The sequence below is a fragment of the Mercenaria mercenaria genome, chromosome 16, assembly GCF_021730395.1.
Source record: "Mercenaria mercenaria strain notata chromosome 16, MADL_Memer_1, whole genome shotgun sequence".
In the NCBI taxonomy this organism is placed as follows: domain Eukaryota; kingdom Metazoa; phylum Mollusca; class Bivalvia; order Venerida; family Veneridae; genus Mercenaria; species Mercenaria mercenaria.
The window spans coordinates 35027374-35043625 of record NC_069376.1 but is presented as its reverse complement, the minus strand read 5'-3'; the positions used below and the strand labels follow the sequence as shown (position 1 = coordinate 35043625).

The 16252-nt window shown below is 35.6% G+C and overlaps 1 protein-coding gene across 2 annotated transcripts; it reads right to left on the bottom strand.

Moving 5' to 3' along the window:
* Positions 1-1004: 1004 nt before the first annotated feature.
* LOC123540598 (tRNA-splicing endonuclease subunit Sen2-like) lies at positions 1005-16235 on the bottom strand. Of its 2 annotated transcripts, none has more exons than XM_045325776.2 (10): positions 16134-16235; positions 12955-13192; positions 11867-11991; positions 10786-10922; positions 9066-10093; positions 7450-7639; positions 5396-5464; positions 3750-3841; positions 1832-1921; positions 1005-1128 (listed from the first exon to the last, which is right to left on the bottom strand). In XM_045325776.2, exons 2-10 carry the CDS (start codon positions 13156-13158, stop codon positions 1057-1059), a joined length of 2007 nt encoding a protein of 668 aa, XP_045181711.2. In that variant the 5' UTR covers positions 13159-13192; positions 16134-16235; the 3' UTR covers positions 1005-1056. The 2 variants fall into 2 exon arrangements, 1 of the variants encoding a protein (XP_045181711.2); XR_006684217.2 differs by having other exon boundaries at positions 1113-1128; positions 3677-3841.
* Positions 16236-16252: the final 17 nt, after the last annotated feature.

Below are 16252 nucleotides of genomic sequence, written 5' to 3'. Positions count from 1 at the left end.
GACCTAGTTTTTGACCCTACCTGACCCAGATTTGAACTTGACCTATAGATCATCAAGATTAACATTCTGAACAAGTTTCTTTAAGATATGGTCATAAATGTGGCCTCTACAGTGTTAACTAGCTTTTCCTTCGATTTGACCTGGTGACCTAGTTTTTGATCCTACATGACCCAGATTCAAACTGGACCTTGAGATCATCAAGATTAACATTCTGACCAAGTTTCATGAAGATACAGTCATAAATGTGGCCTCTATAGTGTTAACAAGCTTTTCCTATGATTTGACCTGGTGACCTAGTTTTTGACCCTGGATCACCTAATATCAAAATTATCTAAGATTTTATTGAGAGTTACATTCTGACCAAGTTTCATTAAAATTGGGCCAAAATTGTGACCTCTAGAGTTTCCTATGATTTGACCTGGTGACCTAGTTTTTGACCCCGGATGACCCAATATCTAACTCGTCCAAGATTTCTTTGAGGGTAACATTCTGACCAAGTTTCATTAAGATTGGGCCAAAACTGTGACTTCTAGTGTGTTAAGCTTTTCCTTTGATTTGACCTGGTGACCTTGTTTTTGACCCCAGATGACCAAATATCGATCTTGTCCAAGATTTTATTGAGGGTAACATTCTGACCAAGTTCCATTAAGATTAGACCAAAATTGTGACCTCTAGAGTGTTAACAGTCAAAATATTGACGACGATGGACGACTGACGATGACGTACACAGGGCGATCACAAAAGCTCACCTTGAGCTAACAACTGCAGTAATAAAGCTTTAAAATAAGGCTCCTTCAGCTAAATTTTTGTTTGTTTGGGAATAAGTGCTGTTTTTCTACAGATGTCAGTGGAATAATTGGGGGAGGGGCAGCCAGTGTTCCTGGACTTGATACCAGTACTATCTGTTTACCACAGGTAACTGCCAACTTCTCCACTTGATGCAGAGGTGAACGTAAGCTGAGCGACGCAGGCTGACTTCCTTAAGCTAGAAAGTGAAACAAAACTTTAAAATATCAAATTTTATTATGTCTACTATTTTTCCAGTAAAAATAGAATTCATGTTATATCATCTGCAACTTTGTCCTTATCTCTTTCTTGAGAGGAGACCCATCTCTGCACTGTCTGTAACTGAAATATAATAATGAACCAGTCAGTTACTGAAAAAACATATTGGTGTACCAATCTATAGCTAAAATATATACACGAGCTTGGTAATGATTGTGCACTGATTAATGGAAACTCTTCACATAATATAAGCTTACAAATACTGAACACAAATTTTCTAAGTTAAAACAGTTCAAAATTTTGTAAAAAGCAAGTCAGGAACCTGACCTGAGCTATCATTCATGATGAAGTGTGAAAGCGCTCTGTGCAGATCCTGCTTATGCAAAACTGTTAAAAGCTGACGTAAGTTTTAAAACTAATCCAAAGTTACGAAATCTGCCTTTAGGCCCTGGAAAAACCTAAATCCAAGTTTAAAACCAAATTCTGGCTGATTGTTTCTAAGCAAAATGTTGAATTGACCAATGACAAAACTGCATCCAAACTCTAGCTTTATAACCTTATAGGTATGCAAGAAATGAGCCACGCCATGAGAAAACCAACAAAGTGGCTTTGCGGCCAGCATGGATCCAGACCAGCTTGTGCATCTGCGCAGTTTGGTCAGGATTCATGCTGTTTGCTTTTAAAGCCTATTGCAATTAGAGAAACTGTTAGCAAACAGCTTGAATCCTGACGAGACTGGGCAGTTGCGCAGGCTGGTCTGGATCCATGCTGGCCGCAAAGCCAATATGTTGGTTTCCCATGGCACGGCTCAAATTATTATACATACCCTAACTTTAAACCTTGCTATACATTCCGGTGATTTTCTTTCTTCATCACTTAGATCCCTCGGCATGATTACGTAACAGTATACCAGAGTCTGAAATAAGATGAATCTGTATTTCCCATTTCAAAATGATATCCATAAGCGTAACAACTGTTATGCACAATATGCACATGCGTATATTTTTTGGTCAAAGTACCACCATAGAAAGCAGCCAGACTGCACCAAATGAAGTAGATATTTCAAAAAAATTCCGGAGAATGTCCCACATACACCTACCGGCAAGAGGAGGATACCCCTTCCCACACTTACCCCCTTTCCCATGCGTGTAATTCATATCACCCTGGGTACGCCCTTGATATCTGTACATGTAACCCAAATAAAATGTTCCTCTCATCTCTTATCTATAGTATTATAGATGTATATTCAAAGACTTTACACTTTAATACCATCAACAATTTAAATTTGTACTTTGTAACATCCACTTTCATTCAATACATGTTTGAAAAGGCAGAGCGAAAATGATGAAAAACTATCAAAATCATCTGTGCTAATTGGACTGACTGATGGAAGTAGACCAATGGTATACCTCATTGTATCAATTTGATCAAATGGTAGAATTTACGATGTTTGAAAATTAATGCCAATGAAGACCATTACATTTTGATGTATTAAATTCTAACTAATGAACAAAATTTCCATGGCTTAACTGATAAAAGAGTAATTTTATTATTCCTTTACCAAATACTCTTATACTATAGAAAATATAGTCAATTCAATCTAACTAATAATAAATTCATGGCAAAAATTCCAACTACATCAAAAACAAGTGCTGTCCATAAGACAGCCAAGCTGGACTATTTGAAATATTGTCCCAGAAGCAGGAAAATGTTACTCAAAATGTTAAATATCAAGAGTTTTAAGTTCAAAAGGGGACATATTTTGACCAAAATGCGTATCAGCGTTATGGGACTTTATGCTATCAACTAGTTTTATAACCCCGAAGGCACGTGAAGTTTCAATTCAATATCTGCATTAGTTTTGGAGATAGTAACTTGCATGTAAAACTTTAACCAGAATTTTTTAAGTCAAAAAGGGGGTATAATTTGCCAAAAATACATGTCAGAGTTATGGGACTTGACCCAGTGAGGTTGGTAATTGATCTAGAAAATGAAATGAAAAAATAAGTTTCAAATCTATATGCCTTTAAATGATAGCTGTATGTACTTGCACGCAAAGGGGTCATAATTTGGCTAAAATGAATGTCAGAGTTATGGGACTTGATGCTACTAACTAGTTTTATAACCCCAAAGACACATGTGAAGTTTCAATTCAATATCTGCATTAGCTTTGGAGATAGTAACTTGCATGTAAAACTTTAACCAGGATTTTCTAAGTCCAAAAGGAGGCATAATTTGCTCAAAATACATGTCAGAGTTATGGGACTTGACCCAGTAAGGTTGGTAATTGATCTAGAAAAAGAAAAATTAAGTTTAAAATCTATATGCCTTTTGGTAATAGCTGTATGTACTTGCACGCAAAACTTTAACCAGGGTTTTCTAAGTCCAAAAGGGGGCATAATTTGCCCAAAATACATGTCAGAGTTATGGAACTTGACCCAGTAAGGTTGGTAATTTATCAAGAAAAAGAAAAAATAAGATTCAAAGCTATATGCCTTTAAATGATAGCTGTATGCACTTGCATGAAAAAACTTAACCAAGGCGTGACGCCGACGCTGACGCCGGCGCCAGGGTGAGTAGAATAGCTAGACTATTCAAAGAACTATTCTTTGAATAGTCGAGCTAAAAATAGCCCTATAACAAACATAACCATAAATAAAACATTAGTCACCTTAACAACATGTTTGGTTGTCCTCACAGGTGAGACCTGTTACAGATACATGTATAAGTAAAACATCTATTACCTTGGCAACATGTTCTGTAACTCTGTTGAGACCAAAGATACTTGTCCAGTTTAACTTCCTGCTGTTGTAACCCTCCACTTCTTCAAATGTACCTGGGTTAAAAAAAAAGAAAAGATTCTATCAACATACTGTAAAATCTGATATTCCCCCCCCCCCCCCCCCCCCCCCCCCCCCCCCCCCCCGAGGCTTCAATTTCGCTATATTTAAAATGGGCATTTTTGAGGTAAAATACTTGCAATATACGGCCATCTTGAAAAACCAACAGTGTAAAAATTATAGCATTATAGCAAGCTGGTGTGAGTTCTCTTTCGTAATTACGAACAGTTGGCAAATACGGTGGAAATAAATCTATCATGAAGATTTATAACTTTTCAACTTTTTTAACTTTTATAATTTCATTTATAACTTTTATAATTTCATTTTCAGATTCTAACTGACACCTGGAATTTTGCATGTAGTTTAGATTTTTCAACCTGAGGTGCTAGAGAAGACTGAACGCTTGTATATTTCAATGCTGGATAGTAAAATAGGAAGTATATTTGAAGAAACTGGAGCTATCTATGGAGTGATTAATACCGCCACTATAGGTGATAATGCAGAACAGCTGTAATCCGTTCAATTGAATAAATCCTTAAAAACATCTGTACCAGTAGAGATAAGTCATAATACACCTTAAAATTGGATGTAGCAGGCATGCTGTACTATAGAAATGTGGTCTTCATTTTTCCATATGACCAGTAACAAAAAAGTTACAATATAAGCTATTCATAGTAACAACAAAGAGAAGTAATTCTAGGTTCTTGTGCATGACACTCCGTCTCATGATGGTGAACAACTGTGCCAAGTTACATCTAAATCCCTCTATGCATGAAAAAGAATTGCCCCACACAAATCATTCTTGTATCTGACCTATGACCTCTAAATGTGACCTTGACCTTACACCCAGGGACCTGGTTCTTGCGCATGACACTCCGTCTTATAATGGTGAACATTTGTGCCAAGTTACACTAAAATGCCATGATGCATTAAGAAGAAATGCTCCCAAACTCATTCTTCAATTGACCTTTGACCTCCAACTGTGACCTTGACCTTTTTGCGCATGACACTCCTTCTCATTGAGGTCATGCCAAATACAAGATATAAACAAGACTGCTCCATGGATGTCAAAGTTACAGTTCAGACAAAATCGGACAGACACACGCACACACACCTAACCACCAAAAGTGTTGACTAAGTTAAGCTCACCACAAGTGGGCTCGACAAAAACTAGCAACCCTACCTTTTTCCTAAAGAGTAAACAGCAAACTTAACCTGTGTAGCATCAATAGTATATTTTGTATTGGTTTAACAGGCAAGATTTGAAGGGACATGCCCTGAGACCAACATCAAAATTTAAAGAAAAATTGATAAGAGAGCAGCTACTGCTGTTAGATAGAAAATGATTAACTTGTATTGTATAAAGATAAAAAGGTTCTTAAACTCAAGGAGTCATTTCAAAATTTCTTTCTATTTCAATTACTAATTCTGAATTTCCGCTTAATTTTGTCAGTTTTCTATTTCAAGTGTGGTCAGTTCCTGCAAAATGACACCAACAAATGAAAGCAGTGATCTTGTGTTACAATTTCATTTCACGTAAGCATACCAACCTTCGTAAACTGTCTTCACAATCACAGAATAAGATGCATGGTAAAACTCTGGTCCGACTTTGTACACAACTGTAAAATGAAATATTTTACAATAAAACAGTTCTTAATTAAAGTAGTTCTGCATGTTTGATAATTTAAAACCAGAAGTTATGGCGTAAATTAAATGTTATTTGTCAGGAAATAGTAGAATAAAGCTTGGATTAGGGATACGGAAATGAAAACCATTTCGTGAATTAATGGCAACCTGTGTGTAAATTTATTACAATGGCACCGTTATTATCTGTCTAAAGTTAAGATATTATATTAAAACATCAGACATGCTAAATAATTCAAAATAATGTCTTAAAATTAGCTTAAATCATAGTAAAATATCTAAACAAGAGGACCATGATGGTCCTGAATCGCTCACCTATCCCCACATGACCCAGTGTTGAACTGAGTATGACCTAGTTATTTCTATTATTTGACATAGTGACCTAGTTTTTGAGCACATGTGACCTAGATATCATCAAGATAAAAAATTCTGACCAATTTTCATGAAGATCCATTGAAAAATATGACCTCTAGAGAGGTCACAAGGTTTTTCTATTATTTGACCTAATGACCTAGTTTTTGAAGGCACGTGACCCACCTTTAAACTTGACCTAGATATCATCAAGGTGAACATTCTCACCAATTTTCATGAAGATCTCGTGAAAAATATGGCCTCTAGAGAGGTCACAAGGTTTTTCTATTTTTCGACCTACTGACCTGGTTTTTGATTGCACATGACCCAGTTATGAACTTGACCTAGATATCATCAAGCTGAACATTCTCACCAATTTTCATGAAGATCCACTGAGAAATATGGCCTCTAGAGACATCAAAAGGTTTTTCTATTTTTAGACCTACTGACCTAGTTTTTGACCGCACATAACCCAGTTTCAAACTTGACCTAGATATCATCAAGGTCACATTCTGACCAATTTTCATGAACATCTCTTGAAAAATTGGCCTCTAAAGAGGTCACAAGGTTTTTTCTATTTTTAGATCTACTGACCTAGTTATTGACCGCACGTGACCCAGTTTCGAACTTGACCTAGATATCATCAAGATGAACATTCTGACCAATTTTCATAAAGATCCCATGAAAAATGTGACCTCTAGAGAGGTCACAAAGTTTTTCTATTTTCAGACCTACTGACCTAGTTTTTGACCGTACGTGACCCAGTTTCAAATTTGACCTAGATATCATCAAGGTGAACATTCTGACCATTTTTCATGAAGATCCATTGAGAAATATGGCCTCCAGAGAGGTCACAAGGTTTTTCTATTTTTAGACCTTCTGACCTAGTTTTTGACCCCAAGTGAGCCAGTTTCGAACTTGACCTAGGTATCATCAAGGTGAACATTCTGACCAATATCCATGAAGATCTCATGAAAAATATGACCTCTAGACAGGTCACAAGGTTTTTCTATTTTTAGACCTACTGACCTAGTTTTTGACCCCACGTGACCCAGTTTCGAACTTGACCTAGATATCATCAAGGTGAACATTCTGACCAATTTTCATGAAGATCTCATGAAAAATATGGCCTCTAGAGAGGCCACAAGGTTTTTCTATTTTTAGATCTACTGACCTAGTTTTTGACCGCACCTGACCCAGTTTCGAACTTGACCTAGATATCATCAAGATGAACATTCTGACCAACTTTCATAAAGATCCCATGAAAAATGTGACCTCTAGAGTGGTCACAAGCAAAAGTTTACGGACGGATGGACGGACGCACGGACGACGGACGCCACTCGATCACAAAAGCTCACCTTGTCACTTCGTGACAGGTGAGCTAAAAATGTATGGTTCGCTTTCACAGAATAATACTGTGCCCCTGAAGTCACACAATATTTCTTTGATAGAACTTGTGCATATTTCTCAAAAGATGATAATCCAAAAATATAAGACCTTGATAATTGTTTAGTCTTTTGAACTTATTCAAAAAAGTGAGAAAAAACAACAACAACTAAATGCCCACTCAACACCCTATTAAGTAATATCTTTTTAGCTTTTTACATACTGAAGTCTGTTCCAAACAACAGGCTTGGTTTAGGAACCCATCCTTTACTCCGGAAGTAATGATATGCTACATATCTGGGCAGAAACTGCTGCTTGTTACAAAATCTACACCAGAGATCGGTTAGCGTAAGACTGGTCTCTTTCTCATCTTGAACCGTAAAACAACCAAGACCATAGCACAGGAAATATGCCTGTAACAGAACAAATAAATTGTATAAAGCATAACCTCTGTTAAAGGCACTGACCTCCAGATCATACAGCAAGAAAAAAAAAGAGAAAATTTTTAGATATTAGAAAATTATTGCTACATTTGTTAAGAAGGCTTTGAAACTTAGCTACTGACAGATAATATGTTATGGAAATATGTAAGAATTAGTTGTTTTCACTAATTCTTCCATTCAAAATTAAGAAGCATTTGTAACAAGGTACTAGTGTAAACTGCCTTCATTCTGAAGCTTTATATCTAATGACCATTAAGTATTGTATTCCTCCATGGTGTATTGGTCAAGAATGCAGGAAAATTATTGCCGAGGCTGCCTGGGTTTGATTCCTGACCCGGGCCTTTTTTCTCTTGATTTGGCATTTTTTAGAAACAACAAGATCATAATATGACCAAACTTCAATTTTAAAGAAAGATCATTTTTGCCAAAATCTGGAGGCCAGTGCCTTGAACGGCACCCAAGGAACGAAAATCCTCCACAAAGGTAGATATTTTCTTTCCTTTAAGTTCTCTGTAAATCAATGTATGTTTTGCTTTGGTGACTTGGCAACAATTTTTCAGTCATGTAAACAATGGTGTCTACTTGAATAACTAAATAAAATGCCCGGCTTTTAAGTGTTGTTCACTGGAATATTATGCTACAGACATGTAGTATGATACCCCAACCAGTCACAATACTGACAAAGGGTTGACCAGTCCTAGAATTACTCTTTAATGCCGAGCGCCATGGCAGGAAGCTACTAGTATCATTTTTCATGCCTTTGGAGCAAAGCAGCCAGGGAGCGAACCTACCAACTCCCACACTTGAAGCAGGCACCCTACCAAAAGGCTATCGAGGCGGTGCTCAGTAAATTAATCTCCATGTGCAAAACCTTCTGTACATCACACACATTTCAGCCTTACTAGTGGTGTTTGCTCTAAGGGAAATTGCATGTAACATTCTATCTTAAGTTTAAATATACACATGGATCTAGATCTACTGTGAAATTTTTGAATGGGGGACTATCTTTCGTGAATTTCGTGGTTGAGTCAATCCATGAAATTACTTCCTAATCAAGAAGTTAAGTTCCCAGTCCATTTATGTTCAAAGATCAGATTCTACAAATTGTATCCCCATGAAAATAGCCATTTTGGTCAAAGCCACATTTTTTTTTTACAGATTTTATTTTTTATACCCACAAAATTTAAGGATTTGCAGCATTAATTTTACATTTCACTAATATTGTGATAATTCGTAATTCAAACAAATGAATGCTGAGGTTAATATGTCTTGGTAATATGTCAAGAAGTAATCATGAAATGTGCTATTACTCCATGTTGAATCACACTATCATGGAAAAATTTCAATTCTGAAACAATAACTGCAAAAAAAATGATTTATACTTTAATATTCATACCTCTTCAAAACTCAACACTAGTGGTTCATTGAAGTTAAATATTTCTTTCTTCCTGATAGGTGTCCAGGTATATTTTTCCTTTCTGTGCACTATTTCTGTGCTGTCATCTATATCAGAGTCATCTATCACAAGAAATTCATCACCTGCTACTGCAGTCTCATCATCTTTATCATCATCATCGTCTTGTCTACAGTAAGGATGAATAGGTAATGACTCTGTTAAATTTGTTTTGTCAATGTGTGATTCACTATTTTTTTCAGCATTTTCACTATTGTCTGATGCTCCCTTTTCATTATTTCTTTCTACATGACCATCATTTTCCTCAATTATAGTTCTTTCTATATTTTGTTCATCAACTTTAATTCTTTCTACAACATCTTTACTTTCTCCTTCAAGAACCTTACTTTCACTGACTTTCGTATCATTAGTTACACTATAATTCTGATTACTTGGACATTCGCTTTTACTTCCATCATCTGTGAGTGCATATCCTTGAGGTAATGACTGACAACTTGACTGATTAATTTTTTCTGAGTCATCTGCATCATTTATTTCATTAGACAATTTTACTTTTTTAACGGGTACTTCAAGTGGACCATCAATGTCATCTTGATCTCTCTTCTTTGCAACATTTGGAACATTACAATAGTCTGCATTATTAAATACAGTTTCCCCTTCAACAGGTTTGCTATTTTCTTTGGATTTATCTTTATCATCTGGCATATCTCCACTTGCCCAAAAGTCTTCATCAGCTTCCATCTTATCCCATGCATCAGTAGCTCCTTTTTCATTGGCTGTTGAGTTATCCCAAAAGTCGTTGCTGGTTTTCTGATTGGATAATTCCTCATTCCATGACCAAAGAGAAGATTTTTGATTGGCTGAGTCGGCATTCAAGGCCAAATTATTATTCTGTTGCCCAGAAATGTCAGTATCATTAACAGCTGAAGAAGTACCAGGAATATTTTCTCTCACAGAAGTTGTTTTCAGATGAGGAGTATCTGACTTCATATCATCTCCATGCACGTAATCTACAATTAAAAACACAACTGAATGCAAGTATTTGGAAAAAAAGTTATGATGACTTTTGCACATTCGTGTTTTGAATGGGCACCTTAGGTAGAATAGTAAATATTTTTGGCTTTAAGTCGCTTGTCTCTGACTCTCTGACCACTTGAATTTTTTACAGGACTGGATTTTCCTTTTGTTGAAAAATAAATGCAGAAATACTGTAAACATATATATTGAGACCACACAAGGAACAGCAAAATAGTAGTTATTTATAGTATGGACTTTTTTTATAAACTTTGGTAAATTGAGAAAGACAAGTAATATGTTGAACTATTTATATACCATGTGCATCAAAGTTTGAAACTGTAATTATAAATATTGTTAAAAGACTTGCTTTAAGATGGCAAACACTTGTTGCAGTCCACTGACTGTGACCAATGTTTGCTAGACTGTTCGAAAGTGTAATTGTATACATCTACAGTTAGATGGTCTGGAAGGGCTCAGACACAATTGTTCAGCAGATATTTTAAGCAATTGATTTCACCTCTTTCAGATGTTTTTATGTGGTAACTTTCTTTATCATGAAAAAGTTGTGTTCAATGGTAAAACAATGTGGTGTTATCCAAAAAGGTTACCTTTTTGAAATAGTTGATTAATACAAATGGTCACATGTATGATGTTGAAAATCCCTTTAAAGTTTAAAGACCTATACCTGGATGAAAATATTCTACATCACTGTTGTATTCCTCATCTTCAGGTGCAACAGATTGTCTGTTGGAATCATCTTCACCCTCCTTACTTGACAATCTTATGTCATGCGCCTTTCTCCATTTCATATGTTTGAGATACCTGATGTTTTATAAAAAAAAAAGAAAAGAGCAAAAAAGTAAATTCAATGTATATAGCTATGCAAATTCCATGAAACTGATTTTTTTGTTGGGTTTAATGTCGCACCAACACAATCATAGGTCATATGGCAACTTTTCAGCTTTGATGGAGAGGAAGACCCCAGGTGTCCCTCCATGCATTACTTCATCACAAGCAAGCATCCTGGTAGAACCACCCACCTTCCGTATGCCAGCTGGATGGATTCCTCACATGAAGAATTCAATGCCCCGAGTGAGGCTTGAACCTACATCGATGAGGGGCAAGTAATTTGAAGTTGGGACATCAACCACTCGGTTGCAGGGTTTCACTGCTCAAGAAACATTTGTCAAGTAACTCAGGCTTGCAGATTCAGATGATAAGATTTTCAGTTATCAGCTATGTTTTTGGCAAATCAAGATGACTTAACAATTTTAGTAGAGTGTTACAAAAGGAATGATTCTGTGAAATTATTTCCAAATCGGACCAATGGTTTAGAAAACGACTTCTGAAGATTTTTTCAATTTTTAGCTCTTCCAGCCATGGTTTTCTTTTGAAAAATCTACATAATATGAATACTCTTGAACAATTTTAGTAAATGGTCAACTGAGGAACAGCAATAACTAAAATTGTTAATAGAATCTAAAGTGTCAAAAATGAGCAAGGTTAACATCAGAATCATAGATAATCATGACTAAGGGTCATATTGGAAAGGTAAATTTTAAAGTATTTTGATATAAAATTCTCAAAAGTTTGTTTGGTTTTCAGAGCAGAGAGGTTTCCATTACAAAGGTATTTTTACAACACAGAATGAATAAGAATTTATGGACCAAACAATTTGTTTGGTTTAGAGAGTTTTTTGAATTAGAAGGATTCAGATTAGGGAGGTCCCACGTACTAAATACCCACTGAAATAGACAGATTCTTACATTCTTCTCCTCATTACATGTACAACATCAGGCTCCTCCAACCCAGCAGATGGAAGGTGAACATACGGCAGATCCTTGTATACAGCAGGTGCTCCCCTAGACATCAGGCCTCTTCCAAAATAACCCTGAAATTTCATTTCCCATTTAAATTCACTCATTCATATTTTTACATAAAAATATCTTTCTCTCAAATACTTATAGATTGTGGGTGCTGTGAAACCATCCAACACAGTCATGTCCAATGATACAAACTTACTTGTAAACGTATTTTTTTATGAATTTTGCAAGATATCAAAATAGATTTTAATATAATATTGTGTAGAAGGTACTAAATTATTGTTACATTTTTGAAACAATTAAGAAAATAAACATTCTTTGGGCTTTTTTTTACCAATACCTAACATTTATTTTCATTCACTTGATCATTTTTCTAGGTCACAATATACATTCCATGCCAAACTTGGTGGAAATGAACAAGTTGCAAATTGTCACCCACTGACCCAGTCCATTGGTGAGTATCTTTTAAATCTGTACAGCCAAATACATGTAATCATGTCTGTCTAAATACTTTGAGTACTGCAAAAAATGGCACTTGTACTCATAAAACACAAGCCTGTTTGAGAGATTTTGCAACATTTTAATAAAGATTCAAAATTCGTATACATATATCAATATCATCACAAACACGGACAGTCTTAAAGGGACATACCTTATCACATCTAGCAGATTATATTCTATAATACACTGTATTACATTATACAGTATGTATTATATTTAAAATGATAAAGAAAATATTAAAGAAAAAAAAGATAGCAAAAATTGCCTCATTTTACCACAATTAATCAATACACAGGCCTTCTGTAATAAACCACTATCTACCCATTATTTGTACAACAAGAACTTCTACATAGATTATTGAATGGTACAATGTACATATTTTGAAACGCTCATTTTATCGATAATGACAGGAGTGCATAGCTTAAACGTTTAGGATAAGTTATAATACTTCCAAATATTCTATTACTAATATTCATGTTTTTGAGGGTTTTTTTTTAGTTTGACATCATTTCCCTTTAAGTGTGACTTACCATTCTATAGAGGTAGGAAATATCACCAGAGTGAGTAACAATTACATGGCCTCCCTGTATCTGACCTGTATAATGGTACCAGTAGTTTTCACTTGGTGTCTCTCTTGTAATCGATGCTATTGGCACAGGAAATGGTGCTTCTCTTTCTTTAAACACATATTTTTTTTTTCTGTGCTGGCTTATGGGAGCTTTGGCAGAATTCATCTCAGTCTTATGACACTTTTTTCCCCTTTAATCACTGAAATTCATGAAGAAACTTCAAATTACAGGAGAATTTATTTATTTATTTATTTTGTTGTGTTTAATGTCGCAACTTAGTATCCTTGGTGATTAACACTGAACCACTGACTCTGCTCTTACCTGTACTCTACTGGGATCGAATTTAACTTTCTTCCCCAAATTTTTGCTAGTGCCATTTTCTTCCACTAGCAAAATGATGGGTTCCACTAGCAAATATTTAAAAGCTGTTTACGTGCTAAATATATTAAGTTGTTTTGTTGTTGTTTGGTTTCACATAAAAGTTCATGGTCTGGACAGGCCGGGGACTTTCTGGTTTTGAAAGTACGATACGAACCAAAGTACTCAATGATTCTTTGGACTTTTGGCCGGACGTTGAAGTTTTAAGTTTTTCTCAGGTCACTGCCCCTAGTGTTGCTAGCATTTTCGGTCTCTGCGGGCCTTTTTGCACCAAGAAACATGTTATTTTTCTTCTGCATTTCCACAGAACTTTGCAAATTACAGAACAAAATGAAAACAAATATTGCCTAGACACTTACTTAGATATCCAATAATTACTTTTGTATAAAGCGACAAGCCTCTACAAGCAGTCGCGTGATTATCGGTAAATTAACTGCCACAAAGGAGTTTTTAAAGAGAAAAGAACAGTTTGAGCGAATTCCCCAATTTTCGAACGTGATTGCGAAAATATTCGAGTGCCATGATTTTCTACTCACATTCTTTTATTCTTACTTGTATTTCGCGAGTTAGAAACCTCTAAATTCAATCCCTGACTCTAATAATATGTCTGTTAAAGCTTCTACAGCACAGTTGGGGTGAAATTTTGCAACATCTTCATTTCCACCATGTTTGGCATAGAATGTTTATATGACATTGTTTTGTTTTGTTGGGTTTTAACGTCGCATCAAGACAATTATAGGTCATATGGCAACTTTCCAGCTTTGATGGTGGGGGAAAACCCCTGATGCCCCTCTGTGCACTATTCACGAACGGGCACCTGGGTAGAACCACTTGCCTTCCGTAAGCCAGTTGGATGGCTTCCTCATATGAAGAATTCAATGCCCCAATTGAGGCTCAAACCTAGTATAGTCAATATAATTGTACTCAAGAGTTGAATATCATTATATTTTTGTGACTGGTTGTCGTGATTGATATCCCCCTCCAACATGAAATATCAGAATGTAAAATCGGTCTACCAGAGGTCTCATTATTTAGACTAGGCTCAAACCCACATCAATGAGGGGCAAGTGATTTGAAGTCAGCAACCTTAAACACTCGGCCACGGAGGCCCCCTTAAATTACACCCGAGAAGAATTACAGTTCAGATTTTGATGAATAATTTGGAAGAAAATTTTTAAGCAGCCAAGTACCTCAGCTGACTTTGGCTGATCATAAAACTGGTATTTCTAAGATGACGTTTTGAGTCTCTGTCCAGCTTAAATTTCTGTCATCTTGTTTTGGTGATATTTTCTGGAATAGCCCATGTCAAATTTTTTACTGAAAAATTACATCAGACAATATTTAATGCAGAAAGAACTTAGAAGCAACACTAGTGATGGGACATTGGTTGGAAAACTCCAACCGATTATCAGTTGGAATCGGTTAGCAAACCCATGCGATGTATCGGAAAAATAATCGGTTGAATGTTATTTATTTTCATACTTGTTTATTCAGATAGTCATGTCTTTAAAGTGACTGTTTTACTTAAAATTCATATGCTTTTTTGAAAAATAACGAACTACCATTAATCAGATGATGTAAAGCTGGTTCCTGGTAAACAGACACTTGTTTAGTAATCACTAATTAGTTGCAGACAGGGAAACCACAATAAATTGCAATCTGGTGTACATGTATTATAGACTCATAGCTATCATTTATGACAGTTGACTGGTATACCTGTACCTGTAACATATATAGCATACAGCAAGGAAGTACAGATATTTCAGTCTTTCTCTGGCTGACAAAAATAGTGATTGTAGAAAATCATTAAATGAATTCGGTTATTTTTCCGTAATATTAATATTTTCATACAATGGTTACCATAGCCTGACACTACTGAGTAGCACCATGTTCCAACTTCTTGTTGCTATGGCATATAACAATGTCATGAAGCTTAGTAAAAAGATGATCAGATAAAAATCAGAGTTTAATCTGTTTCCATGGAAACTGGTCAGCGGTACTGGGAAAACGGAATTTTGGCAGAAAAAAATCATGACAGCTCAATGACAACTGCAACTGCATAAAAACACCAAAGTTCCTTCCATTGAAATTACATCATGGACACGGAAATTTGACGGCATTAGTGTCCTGTTTCAACAGATAAATTCCCTCTGGCATACCGTTGTAAAATACAAAAATTTATCTAAGTTTCGCTAATTTTTTTGCCCGACTTTATTTGACGCTATGGATGCCGCCATGTTAACAGCTGTGCCTAACTGTAAGATGTTAAATCCATTTTCATTGGATAATGTTTGATTGTCGACATACTTCTGTTTTATCTGTTATGCATGCAGGTAGTCCATATTTCGGATATTTCTAGGTAAACATAAATTCTCACGCACCGTATTTCCCTTCGGAAACCTTCATTCATACCCATGTAGATTCGTACCAGCAATCGACTCTGAGAAAACATAATCAATTATCGGAATCGGTTGGACTTTTCTAGCCATCGATTATATCCGCTAATCGGCCCATCACTAAGCAACACTATACTATATAAAACTGGGTTTTCCCAGCAAATATACAGTATCTAGTTCCAAATTAATGTAGATCTATGTAAACTCAATTGGTATAGGCTTATGCAATACCTAAGCCTCCTAATTTATAAATGATGAAAAAATGATGTCGTGAAAACCCATTACAACGCATCCTTATAGCCACTAACTAAGTCCGATAGTATTGATATTTCATAATCTGAAATGGACTTTTAAATATTCATATACCTTTCAAAAATTTAGTTGTCTCTAAGTTAAAACGACGCTGTATCAACTAAAATATCGCAAAAAATTACAAAAATTCATGGAGGCTGCCATTTTGCGTTATTGTAAGAACAACTTAAACG

Bases quoted from the DNA above. Each gene is read 5' to 3' on its own strand.
- LOC123540598 (XM_045325776.2), bottom strand. From the start codon at position 13,158: ATGAATTCTGCCAAAGCTCCCATAAGCCAGCACAGAAAAAAAAAATAT. The intron at 3,842-5,395 runs GTTGGTATGCTT...TTTTTAACCCAG, and splicing joins TGTGAAGACAGTTTACGAAG to GTACATTTGAAGAAGTGGAG. The intron at 1,922-3,749 runs GTAATAGATGTT...ATCTTATTTCAG, and splicing joins TTACAGAACATGTTGCCAAG to ACTCTGGTATACTGTTACGT.